We start from the raw sequence: 26,397 nt of genomic DNA on the forward strand, positions 1-26,397 counted from the left end.
TGTACATGCAGAAACGCATAACAATATTCATATGGTTGCTGTAAATAACAATAAAATATTGATTAATCGTCTCGTAAATAAAGCATGCATACTTGATGAGCTAATCTGTTCGTTGATAATAAATTTTAATTAGGAAACGAGTAGCAACGTAAAACCACACTGCAAACGCTGAGATTTGAGCAACTTGGGTCACATACATCCTTCGCTTCGAATTTCTTACTCCTGAAATGAAATACCAGTTAAAAAAACCCTTTCGTTGGTCTTGTTACCGGCGAATGGTGGAGAAGAAAAGGGATCGATTTCGAACAAAACACATCAAGCGTTAATTGGTTCAGGAAGGAACACAAACTCGTGTCTCGTCGGTTCGACGTCGGACGCTGGTTAGTAACAAACCTCAGCAAAGGCACAAGAAAGAAAGAAAACAAAAAAAAAGAGAAGAAAATATAGAATTTCGAGTCATGGCTGACAGGATCGACACATTCGCGGTGTAGATATTCAAATGAGAAAAAAAAATCAAGAAAAATGATCTCACGTGATCGGTGCCCCGTTCAGAGCGACGCAAACAAAAGACACGAAGAAAATTAAGAAGTGTGAAGGTATGGGTGCAAATGAGAGTGAAAAATTGCGCAAGAAATACTCTCGATAGCTTCTTTTGCGAATTTTCCTTTCAAGTGTACACTACCCTCAGAGAGAAAGAAGAAAAGAAGTAGAAGTAGAAAAAAAGTAAACAAAAAGTAAAGAGAAGAAATGATAATGAACCAGAAAAAAAAAATATATATATATATATATAAAAAGAAAATAAAGTGCGAACAGATGAATATATGGAAACGATATGTACCGATAGAAAAAAAAACCACGTAGCCTGTAGCCTCCCGGGCATAGTCAGCCCAGTCTTGCGAATCTAGAGAAAAGTTGCGCGAGGCTCGTCCGTGGACCGGTTGCTCGCGGCCAAACGCGGCCTCATTCTGCCCCGGGCCATCAGCAATGGTCGGATTTTAGGTTCACGTATGGGGATGGATTCGAAGGTAGAGGGTTATCGGTCGCGTTATTCGTTCGTAACACCTGGGGTACGCTCTTGGTGCTTTTGATCCGTGGACATAGTACATTCACCCTATAAGACCACAATGGTCTCCTGCTTTCGAGGACTTTGAAGGCCAACGACGGCATCACGTCAGAGTGGTCAGAGTTTATGGGTGTCTTGGACGTCTTCCAGGCCTGATAGTAAGGGTCCTCCTTGCAAGAGACGCGTTCCTGTCGAGTCAAAGGATGACCATGACCATTTTGATCTGGTACCCTGGAGTTTTCTGTATCGTGGAGCCTTCGCCAGGATTGCTCGCAGACGGGCGAGTATTCTGGCGAAGTGATGCCACTGGAATAGTTGGAACAGTAGTTCTCGTCATAGTTGAAGGTGTTGTTCAGAGGCAGGCTCAGGTACTTTCTTCTGCAAGGTGTGTCGTTGCTCTTCTCTGTACCCTCCGGAAGGATCGAGTCGTCGTTTAAAAGTCTAAAGAGCCTTGAATGCGTTTGAGTCCTCTGGTATTTTCTTATGTTCCTGGAGGAGGTGCATTCTGAATCGGTGTCCACTTCAGAGATCATGCGACTCATATCCGAAGTGACGCCACTGTCCTCGTCGTCGGTCTCCTCTCTAGAGTTCTGTACGCTCAGGAGGTGCTTCACTTCTTTACCCTTCTCTTCTACATCCTCTTCGTTCTTATGACTATCTGGAACATTAGAATTGTCTTCTGTACGAACTTCGTTCTGTTCAATGTCCAGATTTGTACTTTGAGAGTTGATAGTTTCTTTACTGGGATCTTCAGTCCAATTGCACTCGGAGACTATCACTTCCGGTTTCAAGATATTCCTGTTGAAATCGTGAGTCTCTCGATTGGTTTCTTCGATATAAGAAGGATTGTCTTCCTTGTTCGAAGGTTCCTCATCATTGTTCGTGTTATTTACTCGTTCTTTCCGTTCCTTGTTAGATCTATCTTCTTCTTTCTTCAAGGATGCTTTCTTAGGTTTGATTGTGAACTCTGTCTCCACTGTCTCCTCGCAGTTAATTCTATTAAACCTCGTCGGAATCTTCCTCAAGGTGAAGTTCACGTGAGGCACCACAGGGTCATCGTTTTTTTCCACCTTATTCCCATTCGTCCTTTCATTCATATTACTCTTCGCTCTTCGTTTGCTCTCGGAACTATCCCTTTTAACAGTGAAATCCGCACTAGTGTCATTGTTCACCAGAAAATTTGCCGAAACCTCATTAATTTTATCTGTATGATTCTTGTGTTCCTGGGTCTTCGAACTACGACCTTCGTCCTTGCAGGGCCTCTCAGGCTTGATCATGCTGTCTCCAACAATTACTGTAGTCACATCCTCGTTATTCTCCGAGACTGAGAACTTGAACCTCAACGGTAGACTGACACTCACTGTCGTGGTGTCAGCTTCGTCAGGAGGGTCATCCGTGGCCTCGAAAGGTGTTATACCCTCCGGAGGCCGAGGACTCACCGAATCAGGTCGTTCCACATCCTCATAGATCACACTCAGTTTATGAGGAAACGCGTTGGTACCAGTTTCTTCAAGGTGTCCTTCAAGCTGTCCATCATCAGAGTCGCAATCAGTGTTGTTCCTGGACTCAACTTCCTGAACATGAGTATTACATTCTTTGTCAGGGCAGTTCATCGGGTTCTTGTTATCATCGAACCTGCCATGGGGATTCAGTCCGGTCGAGTAGGCCAGATAAGAGTCAGAATCATCGCTATCCGAGGACGTGTCATTAGCATTATTATCGCTACTGCTTTTGGTAGACTCTACAATGGATTCGTTGTCGGACTGCGAGTCACTGGTGTCACTGGAATCGCTGGTGTCGATGTAGGTGTAGTTAGGTACACTGACGTTCAAACTACCATTGGTGCAAGCTTTCTCTGAACGATCAGATTGATTTGCATCTGGTTCTGAAACAACCATAACTTCAGGAATCTCTTCTTCGTCGGTGATGTTCATAGCTGTGGTGCAGTCGCTGTCCTTGCTATTGCTACTCGGGCTTCTAGACACGTGCTTCTCGTCCCACTGAGGCGGACCCCTTAGGTCATCGGTGTCCTTTGAAATTGCTCCTTCGTGAGTCTCGTTATCAGGAATATTCAATTGTGGATCAATTTTAGGTACCGCTACACCGTTACCAACTTGCTCGTAATTGAGATTACAGTTGTTGGTCGGTGGAGACACAGGTACCACGTAGGACGCGTAAACACTAGGGTACCCGTTCTTCGCGGCATTGACAGAGTCATAATAGCCCGGATAATTTTGATTGTAAATGGGAAAGTATACGTAAGCTGTGTTGTCTGAATGATAAGGAAATGATTCGTTGGCGACAGCTGGATAAGGGAGAGGATAGTAACCCCACCAACCATTGTCCGGGGACCAAAATGGCGGGGGACAAGGAGGAAGGTACAAACCCCCCTGCTGATTGCCCGGCACGTTATTCTCTGTTTGGCAGGTGTAATCTGCTTGACGATTTTCTTGCGTGGCTACAACAAACAGCACAATGCATTCAGACAAAGAAGTTCAACTGTTCCTATTTGGGGTGTGGTGTGGTCTTGCGTTTCTCCCTTTTCGGTCTAGATGTTCTCTCCGACACTTTTGTCCACTCCTCGCCTCTCGCGATAGAAGAACGCACGATAGACATTTGCTTCTTCGCTTTAGAAATTTGTAAAAATACATTTTTATTATGCTACAGAAAAAGTAAGTCGATAATTTGAGGTGGTATCAGACAAGCTAGCTCCGGATAAGATAAGAAATGTCATTCTTCGAGAAACATGTGTACCAGAATTCTCGATCAAACAAGAAACTCTTTAAACAATTCTTAAGTGATAAATAAGGAATTTCAATGGATTTGTTTGATCACGTGTAACATGTTTTTTGATTCGCAAATGTCTAAACGCGAACGATCTTCCTTTAATTGTCGACAAAATCGACGGATAAGCGAGGTGGCACGAAATCGGAGCGTCTGAGTGAGGGCAAGGATAAGCATCTGACGCGTGTTCGGTAGGCTACGAGAAAGAAAACGTGTGATCCTGTGTTCAAAGGAAATCATCGAAAATTTCGTGAACGCAAAACCAGCTCGTCGATCAAGTCGACTCGAATACGGCGTTCCTTCGAGTAATAAGCGACGATTACGTTCGAGAAGGAAAACATGCTCGTAATATTCTGGACGGAGGAATCATTCGTTTATTTCTTATCGTGATTGCGATCTTTTTTTTAATCTATCTTGAAAATACACCTGTGCGTGACAATTAGAGAAGGAACATCTAGGATGGAAGGTAATTTATTTACAGCAATAAATCTTTGATAACATAGGGATAGAGGAAGTTATATTTGTTTAAAAATGACAAATGTTTGAAATGTCTCAGAATCAGTAATTTATTGTTAGTAAGGTCACAAGTACATTGGCTAGGTAATATAAGGCAATAATTGTACAGGGTATATTTTATCAAGATAGATGAGAAAGCTCGAAGTCTCGTCTCGACGATCTCCAGTATCAGAGTCCAAAATATTCGTGTCCGGATACATGCAAGTGATCACTTGTAATTACAATAAATCCCAGCGAGAAGTAACACGTGAAATCAATTAATAGAACATGCAACATTCCCGTTAAAGTACCCAGTCCATAGCTTGCCATACTTTCTTATTAATTTCTATCAACTATGTATAAACGACGTTGCTCTCTAATGTATCAAGTCATTCGTATCGATAACAAATAGATAATCAAAGGGACTGTACTACGATTACCATTTAATCGATGAAAATAGATCAATGATTCACCTACCATGCAGTATCGTCCAATTGTTCGGACAATTTTCATGATCGTTCGTTTCGATTCAAGTGTGATTGATTTTGAAGAGGAGAAAAATTTCGACACGTTGATAAATTATCAGGATATCGAGGAATTTTCGTTATTCCTGTGAACACAGGATTCGGGAATGTATCCAGCGACGGCACGCAATAAATTCTGATTACTTCGGTTTAATAATCATTCATTAGAATGTAAGACGCTTGTCACTGAACATTAATGTACAAAAGGTGAATAGAAGCTTCTTGCGATTAATCTTATGAACGAGTAGCGTGTTCCTGCATGAATGATGACGTGTGTATACGCTGAAGAGATCGTACGAGATCTCGAGGATTCCACGGTGAGCTTATGTCTCGCTCATCGATACTCACCGACGCTTTCCGGTGCCGTCATGGCTTGCAATATCCTGAAGGATCTCGAGGGAATCGCGCTGCCCATGTATTTCTTTGGCTCCGGTACTTGTTGCTCGCTCGGTGGTAGGTTTGCTTGAGTTTCTTCTACACAAATCATGGAAATTCTTTATTTCTGCAACTTTTATGGTACATTATAGGGAAAGAATGCTTACCAAAAGTCTTTGAGTTCCTGTTCTGCTTCTTGTTTATGGCGGATTGTGCTCGTGGTGCTGCAACAGAGACATTAATTGTAACTGGTAAGAATTTACGGATCTACGCTTCTCCTTATTTCTTTCTCAAGTGCTTGCAACAATATGTTACAGCAAGATTTACCAGTGTTCATAACAGCGGCATCACCGGAATCCGTCATAGTTTGCAGGAAGCGGAAAGCACGAGAGGGTATCGCCGCTCCGCGATATCTAGGATCCTCCTCGTTATGAAGAGAAGATTCATTGTCGACTGAAGAGGGTACAAAAATGATAAGATGAGTTTAATAACAAAATACTTTATTTTCTGAAATATCATACCTTGTTCTTTGAATTTATTCATCAAAATTCTATCATCATCGGACAGCTGGAGCTTGCGAACTTGTTCTGTGTCCACATCATTCGAGTCCGTGTCAGTGATCTTCTGGAGAACACGGAACGACCGAGACTGAACTGGACCGGAATCTGGTTGTTGAATCTGTACTGGACCACGTTGCGGTATCCTGTTAAAAATCAACCAAAAGAGTAAAACAATTTGTCCACACTTTCCTCTAAGAACAACTTACACTTTCACAGTCTGATTCTCAATATTCGGTGTGTTATTCCTGACTATTGGTTGCGGGTAGGAGGTGTTCGAGACAGGTCCTCCAACAGGCTTCCTCTCGCTGCCTTCCACCATCATAGGTATGATGAAGGTACCACCTGAGGATGGTTGAGGCTGAGGTGATTGCACTTGATTCTGAAATTGGTTTTGAACAGGACCACCCCATCGTTGCTGATGATGTGGAGTGGGTTGCTTGAACTGATGGTGACCCGATTCATGTTTCACGTCGAACACGGATGGTCTATCCTCGATCTGAACATTCACAGTGGAAGAAATGATAAAAAACAATTCTGTCTAATTACTAAATTAATCAACAATAAACTTACGCGGATAGGTATCACTCGTTCCTGCAAATTTGCTTGCGGACTGGTCTGTTGCGTTAGTGGAGGACTAGAATACGGACGTTTCTGTTGCTGCTGATTAAATTGTTGAGGCTGTTGGTGCTGCTGCTGCGGCCTTTGCTGAATCGGCTGCTGTTTCTGCTGAGTTTGTTGCCACTGCACTGGCTGCTGCTGGGGCTGTGTTTGTTGAACCGACGCGTATACCGGCGGTGACGTCGGACTCTCGGGCGACGAGCTCTGCTTATTCACGCTCGAACGTTTCGCCCACTCGGGCAATTCTTCCTGCGGTTTGTTCTTATTCTGGAGCCAAGGTGTCGGTGCTTTAGTCAGGGTCACTTGGGTCGGCGTGCTAGGACTTTCGGGTGAACTCGGTTGAGTGGTGGTCGCCGCGTTCGGTGTAGCTTTGGTATCTACTTTGGTCACGACTTTTATTGGCTCTGCTTGTTTCTCTGGAGCTGGTTAAAATGTTTTTCGAATTAGATATTTTGAATATCCCAAGTTAAAAGGTTTTTGCCTTGATTTTACTTACTGATAGGGGGAGTCTTATTCGCGGGAAGCGTAGGGGGAGTCTTGTTCGCAGGAGGCGTCGGCGGTGTCCTGTTGATCGGTGGTTGGATTGGAATATTAGTCGGGAAGACAGGGATCGCTACTTGGGGCTGAACGAACAAATTCGCCCCGGTATTTGGCGCTGGTGTCGGCTTCGGTTCGAGTGCTGACTTCGGCGGACCTTCGATACCTTCGTCGTTTGCGTTCTTCGCCACTCTGCGTGCCATTCGTGGACTTCGAATCTGAGATAGATCCAGCTTGCCACCCATTCCTGGTGTGTACGTGAACGGCTTCTTATCTTTCGTCAGCATCGCGTTTTGGATGGCTGCTGGTGGCTCGTAAGCATCGTTACTAGCTATCTGTGGCCGTTTTATCGTTGGTGCCTATAATTAAACGCAGCTGTTAAATGTACCTCCACGACAATTCGTTTCGCCGTATCATAAACTTCCACATTGTAAAAATGTCGAACGCTTGTTGGACTGTCGTTTAACCCTTTGAATGTTGAAGCCGCGTACATTTATCCATAAATCAAACTTACTTTCCATCGCAGATAGAAAAATAAAAGGATTCCGTTAAGTCAGAGAAAAAAATTTTCTCGATAAACAACTTGTATCCTGACTCAACTCGCGATCTCTATCATATTTCTCTCCCATCCCAATTTCTTTTTCTCTTTCTCACCATCATGAATCTTCACAGACACTTTCAATAAAGAAGAATCTTCGAAAGATAGACACGACGCGATTCAAGAGACAAAAGCGTACATTCCTTTCGTTCAAATTCAGTGGCGAGTCATTTCGCCGAAGGCAACGACACTCGCTCGACGAGTTATGAAGGCAAACTGACGAAGCAAGGCTTACCTCGACGGTGTTGATCCTCATGGCCGGCACCTGACCAGGTACTGGAGGCGGTGGTGGTGGTGGTGGAGGCGCGGGACAAAGTCCTGGAACGATTAGCGATTTAGTGGAATGCTAACGAGAGGGCCAGCTATGCGAATTCTGCGCATCGTTTTCGTTGCACTTTCGCACGTGGCTCGCCGGAAACCTAACAGTGTTTGCCGAAGATTTACACACCGTCGTCCTTGGATCTTTTATCTTTCGAATAAAAAAAATCTCTCGACAACAACGAAGTTTGTCAAAATATTACCGCGATTAAGGAACGACGTTAAAAGATAAGTATCTGTGATCAGTTTTGACATTTTTTGGTTCCTCAAATTTTATTACAAAATAAGTGTCGCATTTTGCGTGTGCTCGTAATGAAATCCATAAATAATTGTTTGCTTTGGCACTAATGTACGTACCTGTCACCAGACCGTCCGAATTCCTGAAAAAAGAAACACTCGGTCATTTACGGATATACTGTTGGAAGGGTCATTAACCTTTTGCAGTTTGACACTAATTGTAAACCACATCAAAGTAAAACGTGACTGCAAAGGATTAACGAAATTTGAAGAATTTTGAAACAGGATATACAATAAAAAAAGTTGTCAAATCAATATATTCTAAATTCTAGTCTTCTAAATCTCTGAACTATGATTTGCAATCCCATAAACATAGATATCCTTGGATCATCTTCAAACACCCCGAAAGTTTACAAACTTTGTATTCAAATTTTCGGAAAGATTTTCAAGCATTCCTATACAAGTTAACGATGATTATATCAATCATAGAAATTGATTCTCGCATAAATGTACAGGGAAAGTATTTCGCGAGATTCGTATAAGGTTTTGAGCAAGACATTCTTGTCTTATCGGTGTGGAAGTCAATTGCTCGAACGTTGAGTCACGCTGCAATATAAGTGTCGATATTTTAGTGCAGCTACGTGCACCACATAATATTTGTAAACGCACTGACCACTGTCAAAACGGGTCATTTCGGTCACTTTCCCATTGCGTAGGTGTTAACGTTCCAACTCGCAGATAATTCCTTAGCACCGAGTACAATTGCATTACGATTATTTATGGAAGAGCAGAATTCATAAATTTTGTACGATGAAAATAGATTTAAAAATTGATGTCCTTAAAGAACGTTTAACTTTCATTTCAGCTGCAACGAAGAAAATGAAGGCGAAAGTGAGGCGTGTTTTATCGATGAATCCTCTAACGAAGAATCTCACCGCACCAGCTGACACAACAACGAGTAACGAGTCCCGAAATACCTGAATCGAAGTGTATTTTCTGAATTCCACGTGCGCGATGTACTCGAGACGATTTATCTGCTTCCCTGAGACACGCCGTCGTTCGATCGACTGAACTTGCTTTTGGAATTATCAAGGAACGATTAATGGTAACCTACATATGTACATATATTGTCGCGACCACGAGTTTTATCTTCCGATGACTCGACTCGCTTCATTACCTAATCCTTTTAAGGAAGTCCGTTCGTGGTCGGAAGGTTGCCTCGCTTAATTACTTTAAGAACCGAACTGGTAACCGCAAATGAGTCTTGATAATCTCATCTAATTGTTAGAAAGTCCACTTCAGAATCGAAATTCCTTATCAATTTTATAATATAAATTTTTTCATTTAGAACAGAAAATAGAGGTGGAATTGATAACTGCCCTCGAACGTGGACAAATCGTAACACGATCGCCCGGTCAGTCGTTTCTGAGGAGACGCAACACGCTTGCTAGGCGAAAAATGGTCGGCAATCATTTCGCTGATGATATTGCGTGTATGATGTTTCTCTATTTAAAGAGACGATATTTTTACAACGGTTTCAAGGAGCGGTTAGCTACTCGCTATCTACCTAATATCGATACTCCTCTATTTTTATTATTACCACTGTCAGTGATCTGTCTTCATACATTATATCGCTTCTTTCATTTCTACAAGGTGACTGAACCTTCTGAAACCTAAGATTGATCGTCTCATTCGACTGAACTGAAAAAACAACTGGCAAGTTAAACAGTCAGTTCCGATCTTACTGTGCTCAATTCACAAAAAATAGACGATGATCGTTTGTCAAAAATATTTTGCTAAACACTGAAAATTTTCGACTTTAATTTCATTTTGCAAATTTGCGGTTTTGCAGTGCGCGTAAAAATTCGTTTCTTTTTAATAAGAGAATTTTGGAGAACGCTTAAAAACAACGGCGGTTTTATTTTATTTACATATCTCTACGACTTGATTCAAGGAAAATTCACGAATTTCCAAAGTAATCGTCCAATTTTATCATGGTCGACGATATTTTTACCAATAATCGTAAGGAGACTCGCAGACGTCTGAATCTTCATTCAATTCGTTCCTAATTTTAACATCGAATCAAACCGATGACATCATTGTTATCGATAAAGCAACGGTGAATCGTAATTCACCATGACTGGTCGACTTTCTTGGAAAAGCCATCGAACATTTCCGCGGCACGATTTCTAACTGAAAAACGATGATCGAACGACGAGATACCCCGCTGGAAAAAAATAAACGTCGAGTAATAGGATTTGCTGCTCGACGAATCGGCTCTGGCTCACATTTTTACACGTGTCACGTGTAATGGTGATTCGTGCCTCCTTGGTGGTCGAGGACAGGTCTTGTTTCTTCTTTTAACACTGCCTCGGTAAAAATGGACACGCGTAGTCAGACACGTTGAAATTCTAATTATTATGGATTTGGACAATTCATTTTCAAATTGGAGCTTTCAATTTGTTATCTTATTCATAGGATGCAGGGCAAAATAAATTAGTATAGTTAGTTTTTTTGGGCTATAATTCCCCATATGGGAAATCGAAGGAGATATGTGTTAATTTTCATGATACAAAGATCCTAATGTAACGTCAGAATATCAATAAGAAGCGATTGGATAGAAATCGGTCGGAAACGAAGCCGATCCCCGGGAAAAGGCGAACTTTCTCGGAAAAGCTCGGTCATGGCGAATCGAAGGCGCGATGTCGCGAAGCTCGGAACCCAGCCAACAACAGGCCGTGGTGCGTACAAGTGTATTTAGGTAGATACGCGAGGTGTAGTTAAATTTAGAGCGGGCCGACCTGCGCTTTACCGTGCTGTACAAAATGCTTCCGATTATTTTATTTTTAGGGCTTCGACGCCGCGTCGCGGTTTCGTCTCGCGAAGCTGAAGACACCTGACGGTGTCCGATCAAAGCGATCCGCCAATTTGCAGAATGATCAACTTCTTAATGGGAACCTTGATTTTAAAATCGTTAATCCCTTATGGCTGATTAAATTCGATAAAAATATGATGGAGAATGGATCAGCTAAAGAAATCGAATCGGAAATGGTGCCGTTCAGCGATGGAGAACGAATCTGCATAGAGTTGTCGAGGCGAGAGCAGACGGTTCGGCAAAAAGAAACTCGATTGTCGTCTGGTCGAAGGAGAAAGCAATGTATGCGCAAAAAGGGTCCGCTGGTGTTCGCGAATGGTGAATGGACCGGTTGTGGAGCTCGCGAACGAATCTCGGGCACCGGAGCCTGATGGCTATTAGAATGAGCAGGCTCTGTGAACGTTTGTTCGAGCTGAACGTTGAAAACGCGATGCGCACGATAGACGCACCGTTAAAAATACATCGCATGGCCAGTCGGACGTGGCACGTGGCAATGAACAATTTTCTTATACCTTCTCGATCGAAGGGTCGTTCACACCTGCGAATTTTCCTGATGACTAGGTCCACTCGAGATGCTCCTAATCATACTACAATAAGCACCTCTTTTTTATTCTTTTCTTCAAACGTCTATTGTATTAGATGAATAGTATAGGATACCTATGATAGGTCGTAATGGTGGGGCTAGGAGCAAAGCACGGAGACGTTCAAAATTGGATAATTCGTAGGCGTAGACCTAGAAACACACGGTGTATTTCCATCGCGACTCTGTCGTTCGAAAAAGCATCGACGAATACGATCGTCTGTGGGGGGAATTTTATTGGGATGGAAATGTCCAGTGACAGCATTGTTGATGAATACGTGGATGATGGCGAACTAATCCTGTACTGGATTTCCATGAAACGTTGCTGATTTTGATGTAAGGAAAATTTCAGATATTTTCTTATTAGCAAGTGTCTTGAAACTATTAGACTGCTCTATAACCAGTCTATGTTTCCAAAGGAAAATTATAAGCACATCTGAACAACGTCCAAGACATTGGTTTTTTTTTGCAACAAATATGAAAATTCGTTCCAAGCGAGACGTCCAAGACTGGATCGAGCGTAGGCGTTGTTTCGAGAGGAACGTGGCCAACATCAGATCGTATTTTCGCGCAAAAATCAACGTAATACAAAGAGAATGATATTTTTAAATATTCAGCAAAAGGAAATGAAGATGGAGAGACAGAAAATGAAGCAAAGGTCGATGATCGCTTATTTTGAACATTATAGAAGGGTGCAGTTTGAAGTAAAAAATAAGGGCGATAATCGAACAGCGTTTCGATGCATCGATTATTTCGTCGAGCCGCTAAGCGAGATTACTCATCCGCGTGGATATAGAAACCCGTCGTGGGTGGTGACTATAAACACGCTTCTGAGCTTCCCCTGCTTCGATGCGTCGACTTAGTTTCATGCTTCTTTCTGAAATAACTTGTTTGCTCTATTGTATATTTGCTTCGACTTCATTTTGAAAAATTTCGAGTAGTTATAGCTAACTTCGTCCGGCTGAAAGTTTCCTAAGAATTTCATAATGGTGTAGAAGTTTAGTCTCTATTTTACAAAATTTCAGGGGTTGTGATTAATTTTATTCGCAAAATCGCAACGTAGAATCGTAATTGATTCAAAGATCGCTCGCTCGCCTAAGCAGAATGAAAGGATACAAATCATTAGATAGATTAATCAAGATGGAAAGCTACGAGCAATCTGACTACAGCGAACGTAGAATCATTCCATTGGTTAGTTCGATGAATGCTCTTCGGTGTTTTCCTTTTCGACGAGAAAATATAGGTCGACGAGTTGTTTCTCGGAATCGTCGCAAGGCCCCCCGTTAAAACTGCCATCTTCAAAGAACAAGTTCCACTCGTTTGACCATTCTCGATCGGCTCGAGACTCGTCAACGTCAGATTTTGAACGACGCGAGGATAAATCTAATATTTTTCGGTCTTTGAGTTAGGAATCTAACACTTTATAGTTGGAACGGGGAGCACCTTGCTCTTATTGCTTCGAAATAATCACTTTTGGCACTCGATCGTGTTTACTGATTCACTATTTATGTAATTTTAAATGGCTTTAAATAAACGTATGGACATACAGCTGAATCCATTGTGAACGTATTACCAGAGATTTTCAACGCGATTTTCTAAATTTAGTTAACTTGCAATTACTTGGTTGGTTATCAAATTTCTTCAGACGCGTCAAGAAGATGAATAATAAGGGTTCTGGTACGTAGACACCATGAACGCGAAAGATCCCGACCTTTCTCAATCCCCTGACGCTATTTTCGTGCAACCTGGAAGCAGGGAATTCGAATGCCCAGATTGCTGGGTCACCATGATCCCTCGGCGTTCACGCACCCGAGTCAAAGATGCTTCCGTCAGCAAAACATTGCAATCTAGAAACCTTCTTCCTAGGTTAAGAATCTGAAACGAAACTACATCGTTTTGCATTGACGTGATGTTTCAGACTGGAATATCAATTGAAGTTTAGAAAGAATGAATTAACCTTCGTTGCTCCAAATAAAAATTCCTCTAGCAGTTAAAGAGACAGCAGTTTCTTCTATCATAATCCAGATCTATACTGAGATATTGTTTGGGATTCAAGTCTCATAGAAAAAAAAACCTATAACCAAATTCGGTTCCATCTACTTCATCATCCCTGGCAGCCTATAACCTCAGAAAACACTCTCCTCAGGCTAAAATGATCTTCTAGACAATTCTACCCTAAATCTTAACTGAACTTTCAAAGAAATAAGTTAGACTTTGATCCTCTAAGACAAAATTCTAAAGACAGTCAGCCTGGTAGGCCAAGACCTAAGAAAAGATCATCTCTTCAGACTAGAAATCTCAGTCCAACTTGTTCGAAACGATATGAAACAGCTAGCTGAAGGTACGAAGGATGTTTAGACGATTCAGCATCCGGTTGTTATGTTTGATAGGTAGATGAAAATCCAATCTTACCCTAGGAACGTGGAGGTGCTCATGTCGGATAACGTTTGGTATCCGCTGGACGATACGAAATCCGGTGTCCCGGGTAAGCTCGCGCCGCCTCGTGCCGCTTTCCACCAGCCGATAGGAACCGGTTCTCTCTGGTCGTGCTTGTTCCTCGGAGGTCCGTGATCGTACCAGGAGGTGGAAGGTGACGGATATGGAAAGGGACGAGCAGCACCGATGCCGACACTAGCGCGCGCTCGCTGCTACTGCGGCCAAACCATCAGCCGACTCGCGGGTCACGCTCCTATTCCGCCGCCATTCCTCTTTCTCGCTGCTTCCTTGCTGATGGCGCGTACGGATGAAACGTACTCGCGTCCATTGTTATTAATCATCACTTAAACCTGATCGAAATAACTCCACACGAATTGCAATTCCACTTTTTATCGTTGGAATAACATCTTGAATAAAATGTGAGGAAGCAGATGTTGTTGATTCTTCAGCATTTCATCGGTTCGATTATAGAAAGCAAGATCGGTTCCAGTCGAAAGATGATTCAAAGGGGATAATGTAATCGGTTAACGCAGCAGGTGGTTTCATAGCCGACAAACAAATCTGCGGTAAAAACTGATGTTTCCTGATCTGGATCTAACAATTTTGTAGGGATCGTGACGTTTCTTTGCTCGCTGTAGTTGAACCATGACGAAAAGCTACGTCAGATCAGCTTCAGAAATAAACGACAGGGCGTATCATTCTAACGCGTCTGTTTTCATCTCACGAGAAATCTCACAACTCCTTTCTCCTCCAAGGAGAAATTGTATTTAGTAATTAAAAATGAATTTCGTTCAAACAAGATGGAATTTAATTACAAACCATTCGACAATTGAACGTCACTTAAACACTAAATAACGACGAACGTTGTTTTTACAATGAAAACACGTCTAATTTATTCTAATGATATTCAGATACGAGTTTCGTACAAGAACTCGATTAACAAGCTTCGTTTCTAACGCTACAAGCAATTAAGTTAACCCTTTGTAATCGGAAGCGATTAAAGTGAAAGTCAACATTCGTCTGATTAAACCATTTCTCTGCGACTGAGCCGGTGATATTAATATTCTTTACTGATCTTGTTACTGTATTTTTATTTACAGGAACAAGGATTTAGATATCGGATATCTGAAGGAAATAGCCTTTTTATTCACAGTGATAAGTAACAAATTTTTTATAATAAATAAATATTGATCTTAAACAACGAATTTACTCAACGAGCAATAAAATTACATAAATACCCCTCAACTTCCGACTGCAAAGGATTGAAAAGATAAACCACAAAGTCGCCTCTAAACAACATCCGAGACTACAATTCTATCAAATTCTTCTTCGTGTTCAGAAGTGGCCAGCATGTAAGCTGGAAGCGTGATTCCAAGGACCTTATCGAACACAGGTTTAGTTTCAGCAACGTATTCGTAAGCTTCGGCTTCCTTCGGCTTTTCAGCCTCTTCAGAACTCGCTGTTTCAGGCTTCCTCCTGTTCACTTCGATATTTTCACTAGCAGAAACTTCTGGTTCCGCAGGAACATCCTCAGGGATCGACCTTGGTACCTTTCTGTTAGGTTCCACTTCAGTCTCATCGATCTTGTCTTCAGCTATATCACCGTCAGTGATAAAAGCGCATTCCTCTTTCCGGAATCCTTTGTCATCAACGCATTGATAACAGGTCATTTTATTACGCATCAATTTCTTGCAGTTCGAGCGATCTTCCTTCTGAAACTCTTGCAAGAACTTTTGGATCTCCGCCTTCCTCTTAAATGCGTCGGAGAAATCAACTTCGGTCTTCTTCGGGGTCGACCTCGACGTCGATTCCTTCTTCTCCTCAACTTTCGATTCGGCATCAGATGTTGAATAGTCTCTGGCGTCTCTCTCCGAAGGTTTCTCATCCCCGAAGAAACCGAAACTTTGATCTTTGTATGGTGAATGGGATTCCTTCTTCTCTGAACCATCATAAGACTTGTCCTCCGTCTCTGTAGGAGTTCTAAACGACTTGGACTTGCTGTAAGAGTAGTTCTTGTCGCTTGGTTGCTGCTCGTACGAGCACTGTTCAGAATTGCTGCCAGTCTTCGGGTCCTTGCATACCTTGCAGCTCAACGAGCCCTTCTGCACCCTCTTGCAGTAGCTCGGTTCGATCCTTTCAGCGATTTTCTCAGATTCCGATTTAGATCTTTCGTATCCTGCGAGAGGATCCTCATCTTCGGAGGTGGATTTCGAAGTCTCCGATGCTGCTGGATGGTAGATGTACTCTGGTTGGTCATCCTTGAAGTACGAACTCTCAGGAATGGAGTAGTCTCTTTTGTACTCCTCATCAGCTTCCTTCGTCAGTTTCTCAGAATGTTTATCGTCTTTGTAGCCAGAATCATCAGTTTCTCTCGTCAGTTTCTCAGAGGGTTTATCATCTTTGTAACTGGAGTCATCGTCGGATGATGATGATTTTCTGGGATGACCGAAGCTCTTGGAGCTGCTGTACTTGTACACCTTGTCGTCTGGCTGATAGGTGTAAGAACATTTCTCATAGTTACCACCTGTTTCAGGGTCTTTGCAAATGGTGCAGGTCTTCGAGTCTTTTTCCACCTCTCTACAATTATCGGGAGTCTTTTTGTACCCGTCAGACAGTTTCTCTGATTCCTTTTTGTGATCAAAACTAGTGCGTTCTCTGACTGGCTTGCTTTCCGACTCTTCATCACGATCCTCCGCCTCTTCCTTTTCTTTAGGGTTCTTGAAGGAGCTCGATTTAGTAAAGGCATACCTCTTCTCGTTAGGCTGGCGAACGTAAGAACACTGCTCGTATTTAGCATTGCTCTTGGTGTTCTTGCAGACCATGCAGACCATGGAATCTTTAAAGACCTTTTCGCATTTCTCATCCTTGTTCTTGTATTCGGCTGGTACACCTTCCGAAGCGTCAGAGAAGAACTTCTCGTTGAATCTGTAAGGATTGTCGTGTCTCCTGTAATCGTCCGATCCTCTGAAGCTATAAGAACCTTCATCAGAGTTGGATCTTCTGTTTCTAAACCCTGAAGGATCATCAACGACCTCTTCTTGGTTGCTGGAGTCGGCTGATGGTTTAGAAACGTAGGAACACTGTTCGTAAGTGGCTCCAGTTTTAGGATTCTTGCATTTGTAACAGACCATGCTATTTTTGTTTCCATCTTTGCTTGGTTTTTTAGTTTTAATTTCTTGACAGTAGGGAATGCCAGACTTCATCACGATGTCCTTGTATTTTTGAGAATCTTTCTCGGTGATCGTGTAAAATGGAGATATTATCTTTTTAAAGTGTTTGTCCTCGAGAGGTACTCGTTTACTGGATGAAGCTGAGAACCATTCTTTATTGGGTCTGTCGTAAGATTCGGAGGATTCGAATGTTTCTTGTTTTCCTGATTCTGGGAAATGAACGTACGATGGCGAGTACTCGGAGGAGGCAAAGTCTTGTGTTTCTATGTCACTTGCCCATGGTTCGTGCTGGGACAGAGATTTGAAGCGGTCCTCGTAGAACCTGGCATTCACTGAGACCCAGAGGATCGTTAATGACACGTAGATCTGTGAAAAAAGTTGACCAAGGCCAATGATGGAAGATGTTGAAAGTTGGTAGAAATTGAATGCAATCGTGTTAAAAGAAAAATTACCAGAAACAGCTTGCTACAGCGAGGACGATCTAGCTCGTAGGAAGGCATGGTGGATCACTTATTCCGTTTCCGGTTCCGGTTCGACGAGCCACATCACTTTCCCACGAAATGATCTCGTCGTGGCTCGGATATCCTTTATATCGACTTGTCGATTCGAAAACACCCGCCCCACCTTTGTCACCAGCGAACGCAAACTGATCTGAAGTCGATCAGAAAAGATTTGAATCAGTCAGCGTAAAACAGCTCGTTGTTTGCTCGCCCGTGACCATTTCAAAGAAACCTCAATTTTTACCTCGTTAACAGCAAAAAAGAAAATATCAATTTCATACCGATCATACAAAGAAGATGATTTCTTTGATCGGCGACAAACTGCAATTCTTCTCAATGCTCTCTGTTCGTCTTCTTTCTTTCTCGTTTTCTTTTTGGTACACTTTGTCTGTTCACTGAAACGTATAATTGTTTTTTTCCAAAAGAAAGTATTCTTTTGGCTTATTCGACACGCGTAATTGGAGGACAGTTTGGTAGGTGGGTATAAGGCAGGTTTCGTGGTTCGGTGGAGAACGATTGGAAAGGTGATCTCTGAATCCGTCACTGCGACGAAACCGAACGAACGAATTGGAACGATACAGTCGACTGATTGCTAACTGCTCACTTTCATTTATGCAACTCCGTTACCGCGATCGGCGAAAAAAAGCCGCGGCAGGACAATAACCCGTGGACACGAGCGATCTTTCATGGAGAAATTCTAAGCTGGAAAAGTATTTCTTTGAGAAAAATTCACATTGAAATAGAAACTACGATAAATATGTATTAGACGACAACATTAAATTTCGTCTAAGCCTAATCTTCTTACTGTTTTAAGTTTTCAAAAAATCAAAAAAATCTAAAATACTTCTCAAACCTTTGGAAAACAAAATTCAACAGAAAGCCTAGCGATCGAAAAATGAATAATTCGCAAGAATCTCAGTGATTCATAGAATAAGAAAGAGTATACATCGTTTCGATCCGATTCAATTTATGAGTCTTTTCAGCGTCTGCAAGAAGCGTGAAAAATTGGTAAATCGTGCGATGAAAATTGTGAAAAAGTAAAAGACACTGGTAACTGTAAATAATCGCTATAAACTTTATTTCCACTCTCGTTACACTGCATTTATTATCAAATTGTTCGTCTCGAATAAGCAACGGTAGTCAGATTACTATAGTGAAATTAATATTCTGATGGGGAAAAATGTTGTTTTACTCTTTGAAAGAGAAATTCCGTGGGTATACAGAGATGTGAGACACTCGAGGAGCATTCATCTGTTTCTCGAACAGCATAGTGTTAGGGGCAGGTTTCATCTGCAATTTCGATGCTAGTTTCTGGATCATGATCTTGTCGTTATCAATGGTGTTCACCTTCTTCTTATTTTTTCGTTTGTCCTTTTGTGGGTTGCGTTTGCGGTAGTAGAGTATCTCTCCAGCTAATGTGATCATCGCTAAAGCGAGTCCGAATAGAGTTGCAATGAATACTCCACCTAAATATTATTGTATATTATTTGAAAATTATCATTTGCCAATATTTTACACATTCAGAATTCTACAGTTTATTAATCATCAACAGTTTACCCAAACTTTCCAACGTTATTCCCTCATTGTCATCAGAATTCATGCACTGTGCTTTCAAAGACTGATTCCAATACTTCGATGACAATGTTTCAAAGTACCTGTCCTTCTGTAGATCAAGAATTCTAGAATAATAAAAATCTGTTTAAAAAATGATGGTTTCACAGAGGTGATTCGAATCGAGTACCTTCTGCTTATCTCCTCTTGCAGGTGACTTCCTTGTTGGACAGCAATTGCATAAGGTTGTTCTGCGAACACATCTCCAACCTCTGTCAAATTGCAGTTTCTCGTTGCTTCATAGCGGATCTCCGACGAGTCGTGGATAAAAGCGAATTCCGCGTTCTCGCTTTCTATCACCTGCAACAGAACAAAAACACAGTCATCGGTGATTTTCTGGACGTGATCGATCGGTTCGATGACGATTTCCCTACTCTTACTCAGGAGTTTATTTATGCGCAATAAACTATGTAATGAATTACACGGGTATTATAATTCGAAAGGTCTATCGTACCTTTCGAAAGCCTTCCTCGGAACTTTTCACTGGGCCCACTTGCGTTATCGCTTGCAGAATGTGGCCATATTGTTCTTTGATAGGGTAGTCCCATACTCTGTATTCCACTTGGTCGCTCGTACTGTTCAATGTGATTTCCTTCCATACACTGTGACAGAGTTGAAAAATAATAATAATAAAATTAGGTACCCAATATTGATATTAAATCGCAGACTTACGTGTACAATTTGTCTTCAGCATTTTTCATGTTCATGAAATATTGATGCACACTAGAATTGGCCAGAACAGTGTAATTAATTCTTGATTGCCTGGCCAATTGCTCCAACGATTGAACTGGGGACTATATTAACGAAAAAGATTAACTTTCAGTTTCAATGTTTCTAGAACGAACGTGATGGAAAATGAAGGAACCTGCATTCGTTCCACGGTGAGGAAAGCTGCCAAATTAGCAGTGAAGGTGGCAAGCATTAGGACGACGAACAACCAGTAGGCTGCCACGAGAGTTCTGCTTGATAGTGCCTTGGGTGCTTCACCCCCACCCTGAGGAGTGAAGGAGGTCAGGGCGAACCAAAAGCTCTCCTTCAATGTAAATTCTCTACAAAAGGTTGTAATTACTATAGGAACTGCTGCATTGACTTTCCTTGAACTGCTCAATTAATTAATTCATTTCTCACCTACAGGGGTATGGATACAAACGTTTGTTATTTCTAGCACTGTAAGGAGAATATTTATCGAGTATCCAAATCATGATTCCAGTTAACGTTAGCGCACCCACGATGCTAAGCCAGACTTCAACCTTAAGGACCGTCATGAATTTGAACAAGGAAGGTTTGCGAACTGGTTTTCTCATTACTAAAACGATTACGCGGTATTAATTATCTGAAGAAACTATTGTAAAGGAAAATTTCTCACCGATTAGTATACCAGACTGTTCGAAGTAGGGAGCCACGAAATCGATAATCTCCTCGCGTTCTGATGTCATCGTCAGTGCGGCAATTACGATGTCAGTTTCCTGTAAAATATGACACAATGACTCATATATTCGGCTGCTAAATTATATTTCCTTGGAATTCGAAATCAGGTGAGCAAATATGTGAATCACTGAATCACTTTCACCGAAATAATAATATTTACCCCTTTAGCAAGGTCACCAATCAAGCCGTTCCATTGTCCATTAGGCAACTTCTTTCCAAATTGTCGATCTTGAGGTACGACTAAGTCATAATCGAACTGCATTTCTTCGGAGAGTTTCTTCACGAAGTCTATACAATAACCTTCCCATATTTCATTTCCATTTTCATCTTTCAGCACCTGTCCGGTTGCAGGGTCCACTTTGGCCACCGTCCAAGGTACTAACTAATACAATTTTACCAGTGAATTTTTTATACAAAATTAACTAATATTTAATTGAGTAAGAGGAATATGTTACAGGATTAGTTCCAATCCGAAAAAATCTTCTGGCAGGTTCGATCTTTCTTCCTTCAGCTTCTTTAATCTTGGTATGTCTCGTCCAGGTAGCCAAAGGCTCCATGACCCCGTTATTAAGAGTTTCGAATTCTATTTCTGCTTTGTACGTGATCATTGCTTTCTCCGACCAATACTCGAAAGTGTCATTGCCTCCTAGTCTCTAATATTATAATTTATTTCTTGGTACACCTCCTTACATCAATTATTATTGTACACAAGTAATAATTATAATCTCTATAGAACTCACAGCCAGTATGTTTTTGTTAAAAGCCTCAGAGGTAACGTTCGAAGCGGTTTGACTGGCGTTTGGAGAGGAACATCGTCCAGTTTTTGGCTCCACACTGATCCCTGATTTTTGTAGTTCACTCATTAAACTCACTACTAGGCCTACCAGTCGTTTAAAGTAGTTCGAAAATATCTATACGAGTATCAAGAGAAATTCAATTCAGTTCTATTAGTCTAACATTTAAGGATTAAAGAATATTTAAATTGAAAGTACCGCAACATCGGTGGGACAATTGCAGGAAGATTCACCCATCAGACGACAGCAAACATTCTTCTTCATCGTCAGAACGGTGATCGATGTGTTTAATTGTAAATCTCCATTGATATATTTAAAGTCTTTGTAATTATTGTCTGTGAACACTAAGTTCCAGATCCCATCTCGTTTTACCAATCCTCCTTGAATGGCCTGTGATTATTAACACACTTAATAATCACGGAATAATTAACAGATTCGTTGATTTCTGATGATTTTCGACCACTTACTGTTCGAAATAGGTCCTCCATTTTCGATGTGCTCGCATAAATCGCATAATAAGATGGCGAAGGTCTCATGCTCCGTATCTTCGAAACCGTTTTCTCCGTGAATTCATCGATCACCACCAATCTGATTATCGAATTTCCAATCAAATAATACAGACTCTGATTCAACTCTGCAATAAATCAAAACATCGTGTTTCGTTAGCAAACGTTCTGCTAGAAGTTCATTGAATACTAATGTCAAGGTACCCCTTTCATCTTCGAAGATCAAGCCCACGTCCGTGGCATTCTTCAACATTAAAAGATCATCGATCGCTTGCACATACGGATTTATACTGCTATCGCCCCGTTTGTATATTATTCCATTCTTGTCGGCCATGTTTCGTAGCTTTTCCCAGCCGGTCCAAGTCATGTCGAGTACGATACTGATTCCCTTAAATAAGGCAGCACATACTGCAAGTTGATTTTAACGAGACAAGAATAAGAACAAAGTATAATTACAGCTGGCTGTTTCAGGAGTAAAAAGAATATAAATATTATGTTTTATATAGGGTGCAAGATTTGTCTGATTTCTTAATTGAAAGAATCGAAAGTTGTGAAAATTTCTTTAACCTCTCTCAAAACTGGCCTCCAAGTTTGTTCGATCAATTTGGACAGTGGAAATCTCAACGGTGATGACATCCTCCCCAAAGTTCTTCTCAGCTTGAGGCGCAGCCTCGTTCAGTAGGCCCAGAATCTGCGTGTCTGCTTCCTCTAACACTATTACTGTATGACACAATAGAGTATAGAAAAATAGGAAAGGTATTTTATACTCAAGAAAAAAAGTATAATATCGTGCAGAGATTGTATTTATTTACAATCTTATCTCACTTATTCCCTTGAATATTATATAATATTTGCAAATAATTACTAATGTCGTGACAGTATTATCGATATTTTTTACACGTGATGCGACACCTGGCTATTTTGGAATATGTAGTTTTATAGAACATGCTGCCTCGTCACCCTACTATTAGATGTAATCAGGAACTAATAATCTAAACGTTGCACGTTTCTAATGCTCTAGGGGAATACATGCAAACTATATGGAAAAACAACCCTTTTTATTCTTTTTCTTTTACTTTATTTTTCTATGTGATGTAATGTATGATTTTTTTCTGTGGTAATTGCTTTTATTGAAAAATGTTTACTTTATATGTCAAGGACCGGAAATGGTCGAACAAATCGACAGCGAAGATGCGGAAGGTTTTAGACTGACGTTTATCGAGTAAATAATTCAATGATAATACGGCTGGTTTTCGTATCAGTGTATTGGGAACGGATAAATTTTTCATGCCAGTCAATCAATGTTTAAGGTATCGATCGATTCAATTGTCATTGGATTTTTTAATACTTAGTTGGGTACATTTTAAATTTCAGTAATGATAGTCGTATTTGAAACCTTCATTTTCTTCTAACTCTTTAATTACTCTGAGAGTTGTAATTTGCTAATTTGCTAATTTCACTGACATGATTATAATTATTTTTACAGGTATAATTATACGGAAACTTACGCATGGTCATTGATGTCTGACACAAAGAAAATCCAAGGAAGGAGGCGTAGAAGAAGGCACTCGCGAGCAACAGGGAGGTCGACATAGCGGAGAACCGAGTCCGGTGCCGAATGAACGAACAACAATTGTTTGCCGCGAAAACAGACGAGGAACCCGGAGGACATCGTCGACGACATCGACAAACGACGCCTGCGCCGATGAATACGACGTCTGCTTATGAATATTCTACGATCGTCTATCAAATCATGATCCTTTTGCACGAAGATATCGCTTTAATTACGTGGACGGTAGGGACCAACCACGATATGACATCCTGACACGTTAACTTACGTTTCGTTCCTCTCGCTAAACCTATCAGCTGTCAGGGATTATCATTCTGAATGTACTACGAGTTGCAAGCGAATTGTTTGCGAAGAAAGGTATAAAACCTATTTCCAACCTATTAACTATTCTCTCGTGACAATAAATGATCGATACGACGCATGCTATTGATTAACCGTACGTGACGTAAAGTGCAAGTAATGCCGGTGATCACGAAAACACCAATCTTCTAATCGATCATTGATTGCTTTGAGGTTTCAGCTGACCATGGACAGAAGAGCGCATCGCATTTTCCGCCATTCGATTCGTGAAATTCGATTGCTAACGTGGCCGCGTCGCTATTTTCACGATCGGTGAACGATAAAGTTCCCTTTGACCGCGTCCAGACAAATCGCTTCAACGAATAACGAAAAAGAAGATGATAGAATCTCTTTCTCGATCGTTGAATCCAGCCAGGACGAACGACCGTGGCGGGCATCACGTTTTCCCATTATCAATCCTGATCATGGTCTAAGGTTGATTAATTTCCATGGTTGAGGAAACCTGTGAATCGACGATGCGCGGTCACAAAGGATCGCCACGCAAGGAAATCGAGATTGCTTCGCAGATGTTCCTTTCTGAGGCAGGTGAAGCGAAATGCTTCAATAATCTCGCACTATTTTTAAATATAACGTCGAATGTCCTTTATACGTGTGCAATCTCGAGGAACATTGCCACCGCATAGAATTTCTCATTGTTTCTTTTCCTCCCCTTTATTGAATCTTTCTGATACAAAGTGCTCACAATCCATATCATTCTTAGCTATATTTGCATTTATTATTACGATCTTCGACATTGATTACATAAATTTACAAACAATTATATCAAGACGCTGAATTTGAGAATTTGGCGGACCGCTATGGTCCCCATAATTTAAAGGAAGATTTAAAATAACGAGAACATTAATCAAGCGCCACCTTCTGCTTATATGATGAACTATTTGGCTGTAAATATTCCTACATCACCGTCAGATGACGCGCCATGTACTGGAAGCATACCTTAAGATACTTCCGATTACCATTTCTCTTATTTTATGTTATGAATCAGCGCATCTCCTTACGTCACTGCTTGATTTTGCATAATACGATTGCAGATCTTAATCATCAGATAAATAACAAATTATACAATTGAAGGAGCTTGATAAAAGGAGTCGATAAAATAGAAAATGACAACATCGTCATACGTAAACGCATCTATTAATTGATGGTTCATCATTGAAAATAGGAAGCTGTACTTGATCATAATCATAACCATAATCATCTAATATTTATTTCATACTTTGTCTTACAAAGAATGTGTTACAAGGATGGCATAAAAAAGTGAGTAGATAAACAGGAAACACCCCAGCCTTGAGATGTTTAATTTGAATCGGCATAACTGTATCCACAAATTCGACCCCTTTCAACGATTCAAGCACGAATGGATCGTAAAGAGATGTTTGAAAAATACGCGTAGAATGGCGGTTAAAGCGGCAACATTTTTACCGCCGCTGTATCGTGTCGAAGGGTATCGGTATATTTTTCTTGCATAATTTAGTTCACCAGACGCTGCAGTTCTTTTTAATCGACGTCAATTTTTAGCCTAAAATACTGCTCCAGTTTCACGAAATACGTGGAACATGCAACGATTCAATCCCTTCGTGTTTCGAGGCAATGGAAGTTTGTCTTGATAAAACCCTATAAAGATTTGGTAACGAAATAAAAGGGAACAGATTATTAACCAGGATCATAATTTTTTATGGCGCCGCATGAAATATCAGATTTGACTATAATGCATGACTAAGATAAAGGAAAAAGAAATTAGGACAAGGCGAGATAAAATATGCACGAAAGAGTTGGCTCCATTACAATAGGAAATCGTATTTGCATAAATAGTGCAACGATGGGAATGCGTTTACGCGAACGCGGTTGATACACCGTTTAACTACCGTTACGGGACACACGGTTCGGTCGGTTGAATGAATCAACGAGAAAGAAGAAAGAGGAAAGAAAATATGCGCAGAAGCGCATGCACTAGAAACGAAATGCACGCGTCAAAACGTATTACAATTTCACGCACGAAAAGTTACACGAAAAGGTTCGTGGAACGCGATCCAGCACAACGGATCGCGAAGGGACGAAGGCGCGGTTGAATCGTGGACAAGTTTTTCCTCCAGGAATCAAAGTCCATCCTTTTATCTATTACGATTTTACCAACGTTTCACGGTATCGTCACGAATTCGGGAAAGTGTATAAAAAAAAAGCCATCAGATAAATCGTACGGTGAAGGAAGAAAGGAAGAGAGAATGGAATTTTATTCAAGAAGCGCTCTAATGCGGGAAGTAGAGGCTCGGTGATTTCCGGATGCAATCGGCTGTTTCCGGCACGGCCGCCCTCCCGAACTAAACCATTCATTCGACGGAGCGAGAAGTTTCAGCGAGAAGAGGAGCGTGATAGGAAGGTGGTAGGTGCAAACGAGAGTTCCGTGGAAGAAGGATGGAGAAAGTGAGTTAGCTAGCGAGCGAGTGAATGAGAGAAGCGA

At 41.3% G+C, this 26,397-nt stretch overlaps 3 protein-coding genes across 4 annotated transcripts; all 3 read right to left on the reverse strand.

Moving 5' to 3' along the window:
- Nucleotides 1-504: 504 nt before the first annotated feature.
- On the reverse strand, nucleotides 505-14,227 carry LOC117605645 (uncharacterized). 2 transcript variants are annotated; one of them, XM_034327191.2, is made up of 11 exons: nucleotides 13,977-14,227; nucleotides 8,230-8,252; nucleotides 7,790-7,872; nucleotides 6,916-7,315; nucleotides 6,372-6,841; nucleotides 6,008-6,297; nucleotides 5,763-5,944; nucleotides 5,569-5,694; nucleotides 5,409-5,465; nucleotides 5,215-5,340; nucleotides 505-3,521 (listed from the first exon to the last, which is right to left on the reverse strand). In XM_034327191.2, exons 1-11 carry the CDS (start codon nucleotides 13,997-13,999, stop codon nucleotides 979-981), a joined length of 4,323 nt encoding a protein of 1,440 aa, XP_034183082.2. In that variant the 5' UTR covers nucleotides 14,000-14,227; the 3' UTR covers nucleotides 505-978. The 2 variants fall into 2 exon arrangements, with proteins under 2 accessions (XP_034183082.2, XP_034183083.2); XM_034327192.2 differs by lacking the exons at nucleotides 7,790-7,872; nucleotides 8,230-8,252; nucleotides 13,977-14,227 and adding an exon at nucleotides 7,611-7,758.
- A 737-nt stretch (nucleotides 14,228-14,964) lies between these two features.
- Nucleotides 14,965-18,280, reverse strand: LOC117605648 (uncharacterized). The gene is made up of 2 exons (XM_076691995.1): nucleotides 18,275-18,280; nucleotides 14,965-17,635 (listed from the first exon to the last, which is right to left on the reverse strand). The coding sequence occupies exons 1-2, from the start codon at nucleotides 18,278-18,280 to the stop codon at nucleotides 15,290-15,292; spliced, it is 2,352 nt and encodes a 783-aa protein (XP_076548110.1). The 3' UTR covers nucleotides 14,965-15,289.
- Nucleotides 18,281-18,662: 382 nt separating this feature from the next.
- Nucleotides 18,663-26,367, reverse strand: Ir8a (Ionotropic receptor 8a). Its single transcript, XM_076692094.1, has 16 exons — nucleotides 23,518-26,367; nucleotides 22,577-22,729; nucleotides 22,214-22,417; nucleotides 21,971-22,137; nucleotides 21,702-21,893; nucleotides 21,450-21,620; nucleotides 21,165-21,362; nucleotides 20,870-21,091; nucleotides 20,648-20,747; nucleotides 20,410-20,587; nucleotides 20,147-20,330; nucleotides 19,954-20,075; nucleotides 19,736-19,883; nucleotides 19,412-19,581; nucleotides 19,228-19,349; nucleotides 18,663-19,136 (listed from the first exon to the last, which is right to left on the reverse strand). The coding sequence occupies exons 1-16, from the start codon at nucleotides 23,600-23,602 to the stop codon at nucleotides 18,859-18,861; spliced, it is 2,694 nt and encodes an 897-aa protein (XP_076548209.1). The 5' UTR covers nucleotides 23,603-26,367; the 3' UTR covers nucleotides 18,663-18,858.
- Nucleotides 26,368-26,397: the final 30 nt, after the last annotated feature.

This window comes from Osmia lignaria, chromosome 14 (assembly GCF_051020975.1).
Source record: "Osmia lignaria lignaria isolate PbOS001 chromosome 14, iyOsmLign1, whole genome shotgun sequence".
Lineage (NCBI taxonomy): Eukaryota > Metazoa > Arthropoda > Insecta > Hymenoptera > Megachilidae > Osmia > Osmia lignaria.

Excerpts from the sequence above, each read along its gene's own strand:
- Ir8a (XM_076692094.1), bottom strand. The coding sequence starts at position 23,602 with ATGTCGACCTCCCTGTTGCTCGCGAGTGCCTTCTTCTACGCCTCCTTC. Across the intron at positions 21,092-21,164 it reads TTCGGATTGGAACTAATCCT|TTAGTACCTTGGACGGTGGC; the intron begins GTAACATATTCC and ends AAATTGTATTAG. Across the intron at positions 20,588-20,647 it reads ACAGTCTGGTATACTAATCG|TAATGAGAAAACCAGTTCGC; the intron begins GTGAGAAATTTT and ends TAATCGTTTTAG.
- LOC117605645 (XM_034327191.2), bottom strand. The coding sequence starts at position 13,999 with ATGAGCACCTCCACGTTCCTAGG. Across the intron at positions 6,842-6,915 it reads GAATAAGACTCCCCCTATCA|CTCCAGAGAAACAAGCAGAG; the intron begins GTAAGTAAAATC and ends CATTTTAACCAG. Across the intron at positions 5,466-5,568 it reads TGCCGCTGTTATGAACACTG|CACCACGAGCACAATCCGCC; the intron begins GTAAATCTTGCT and ends TCTCTGTTGCAG.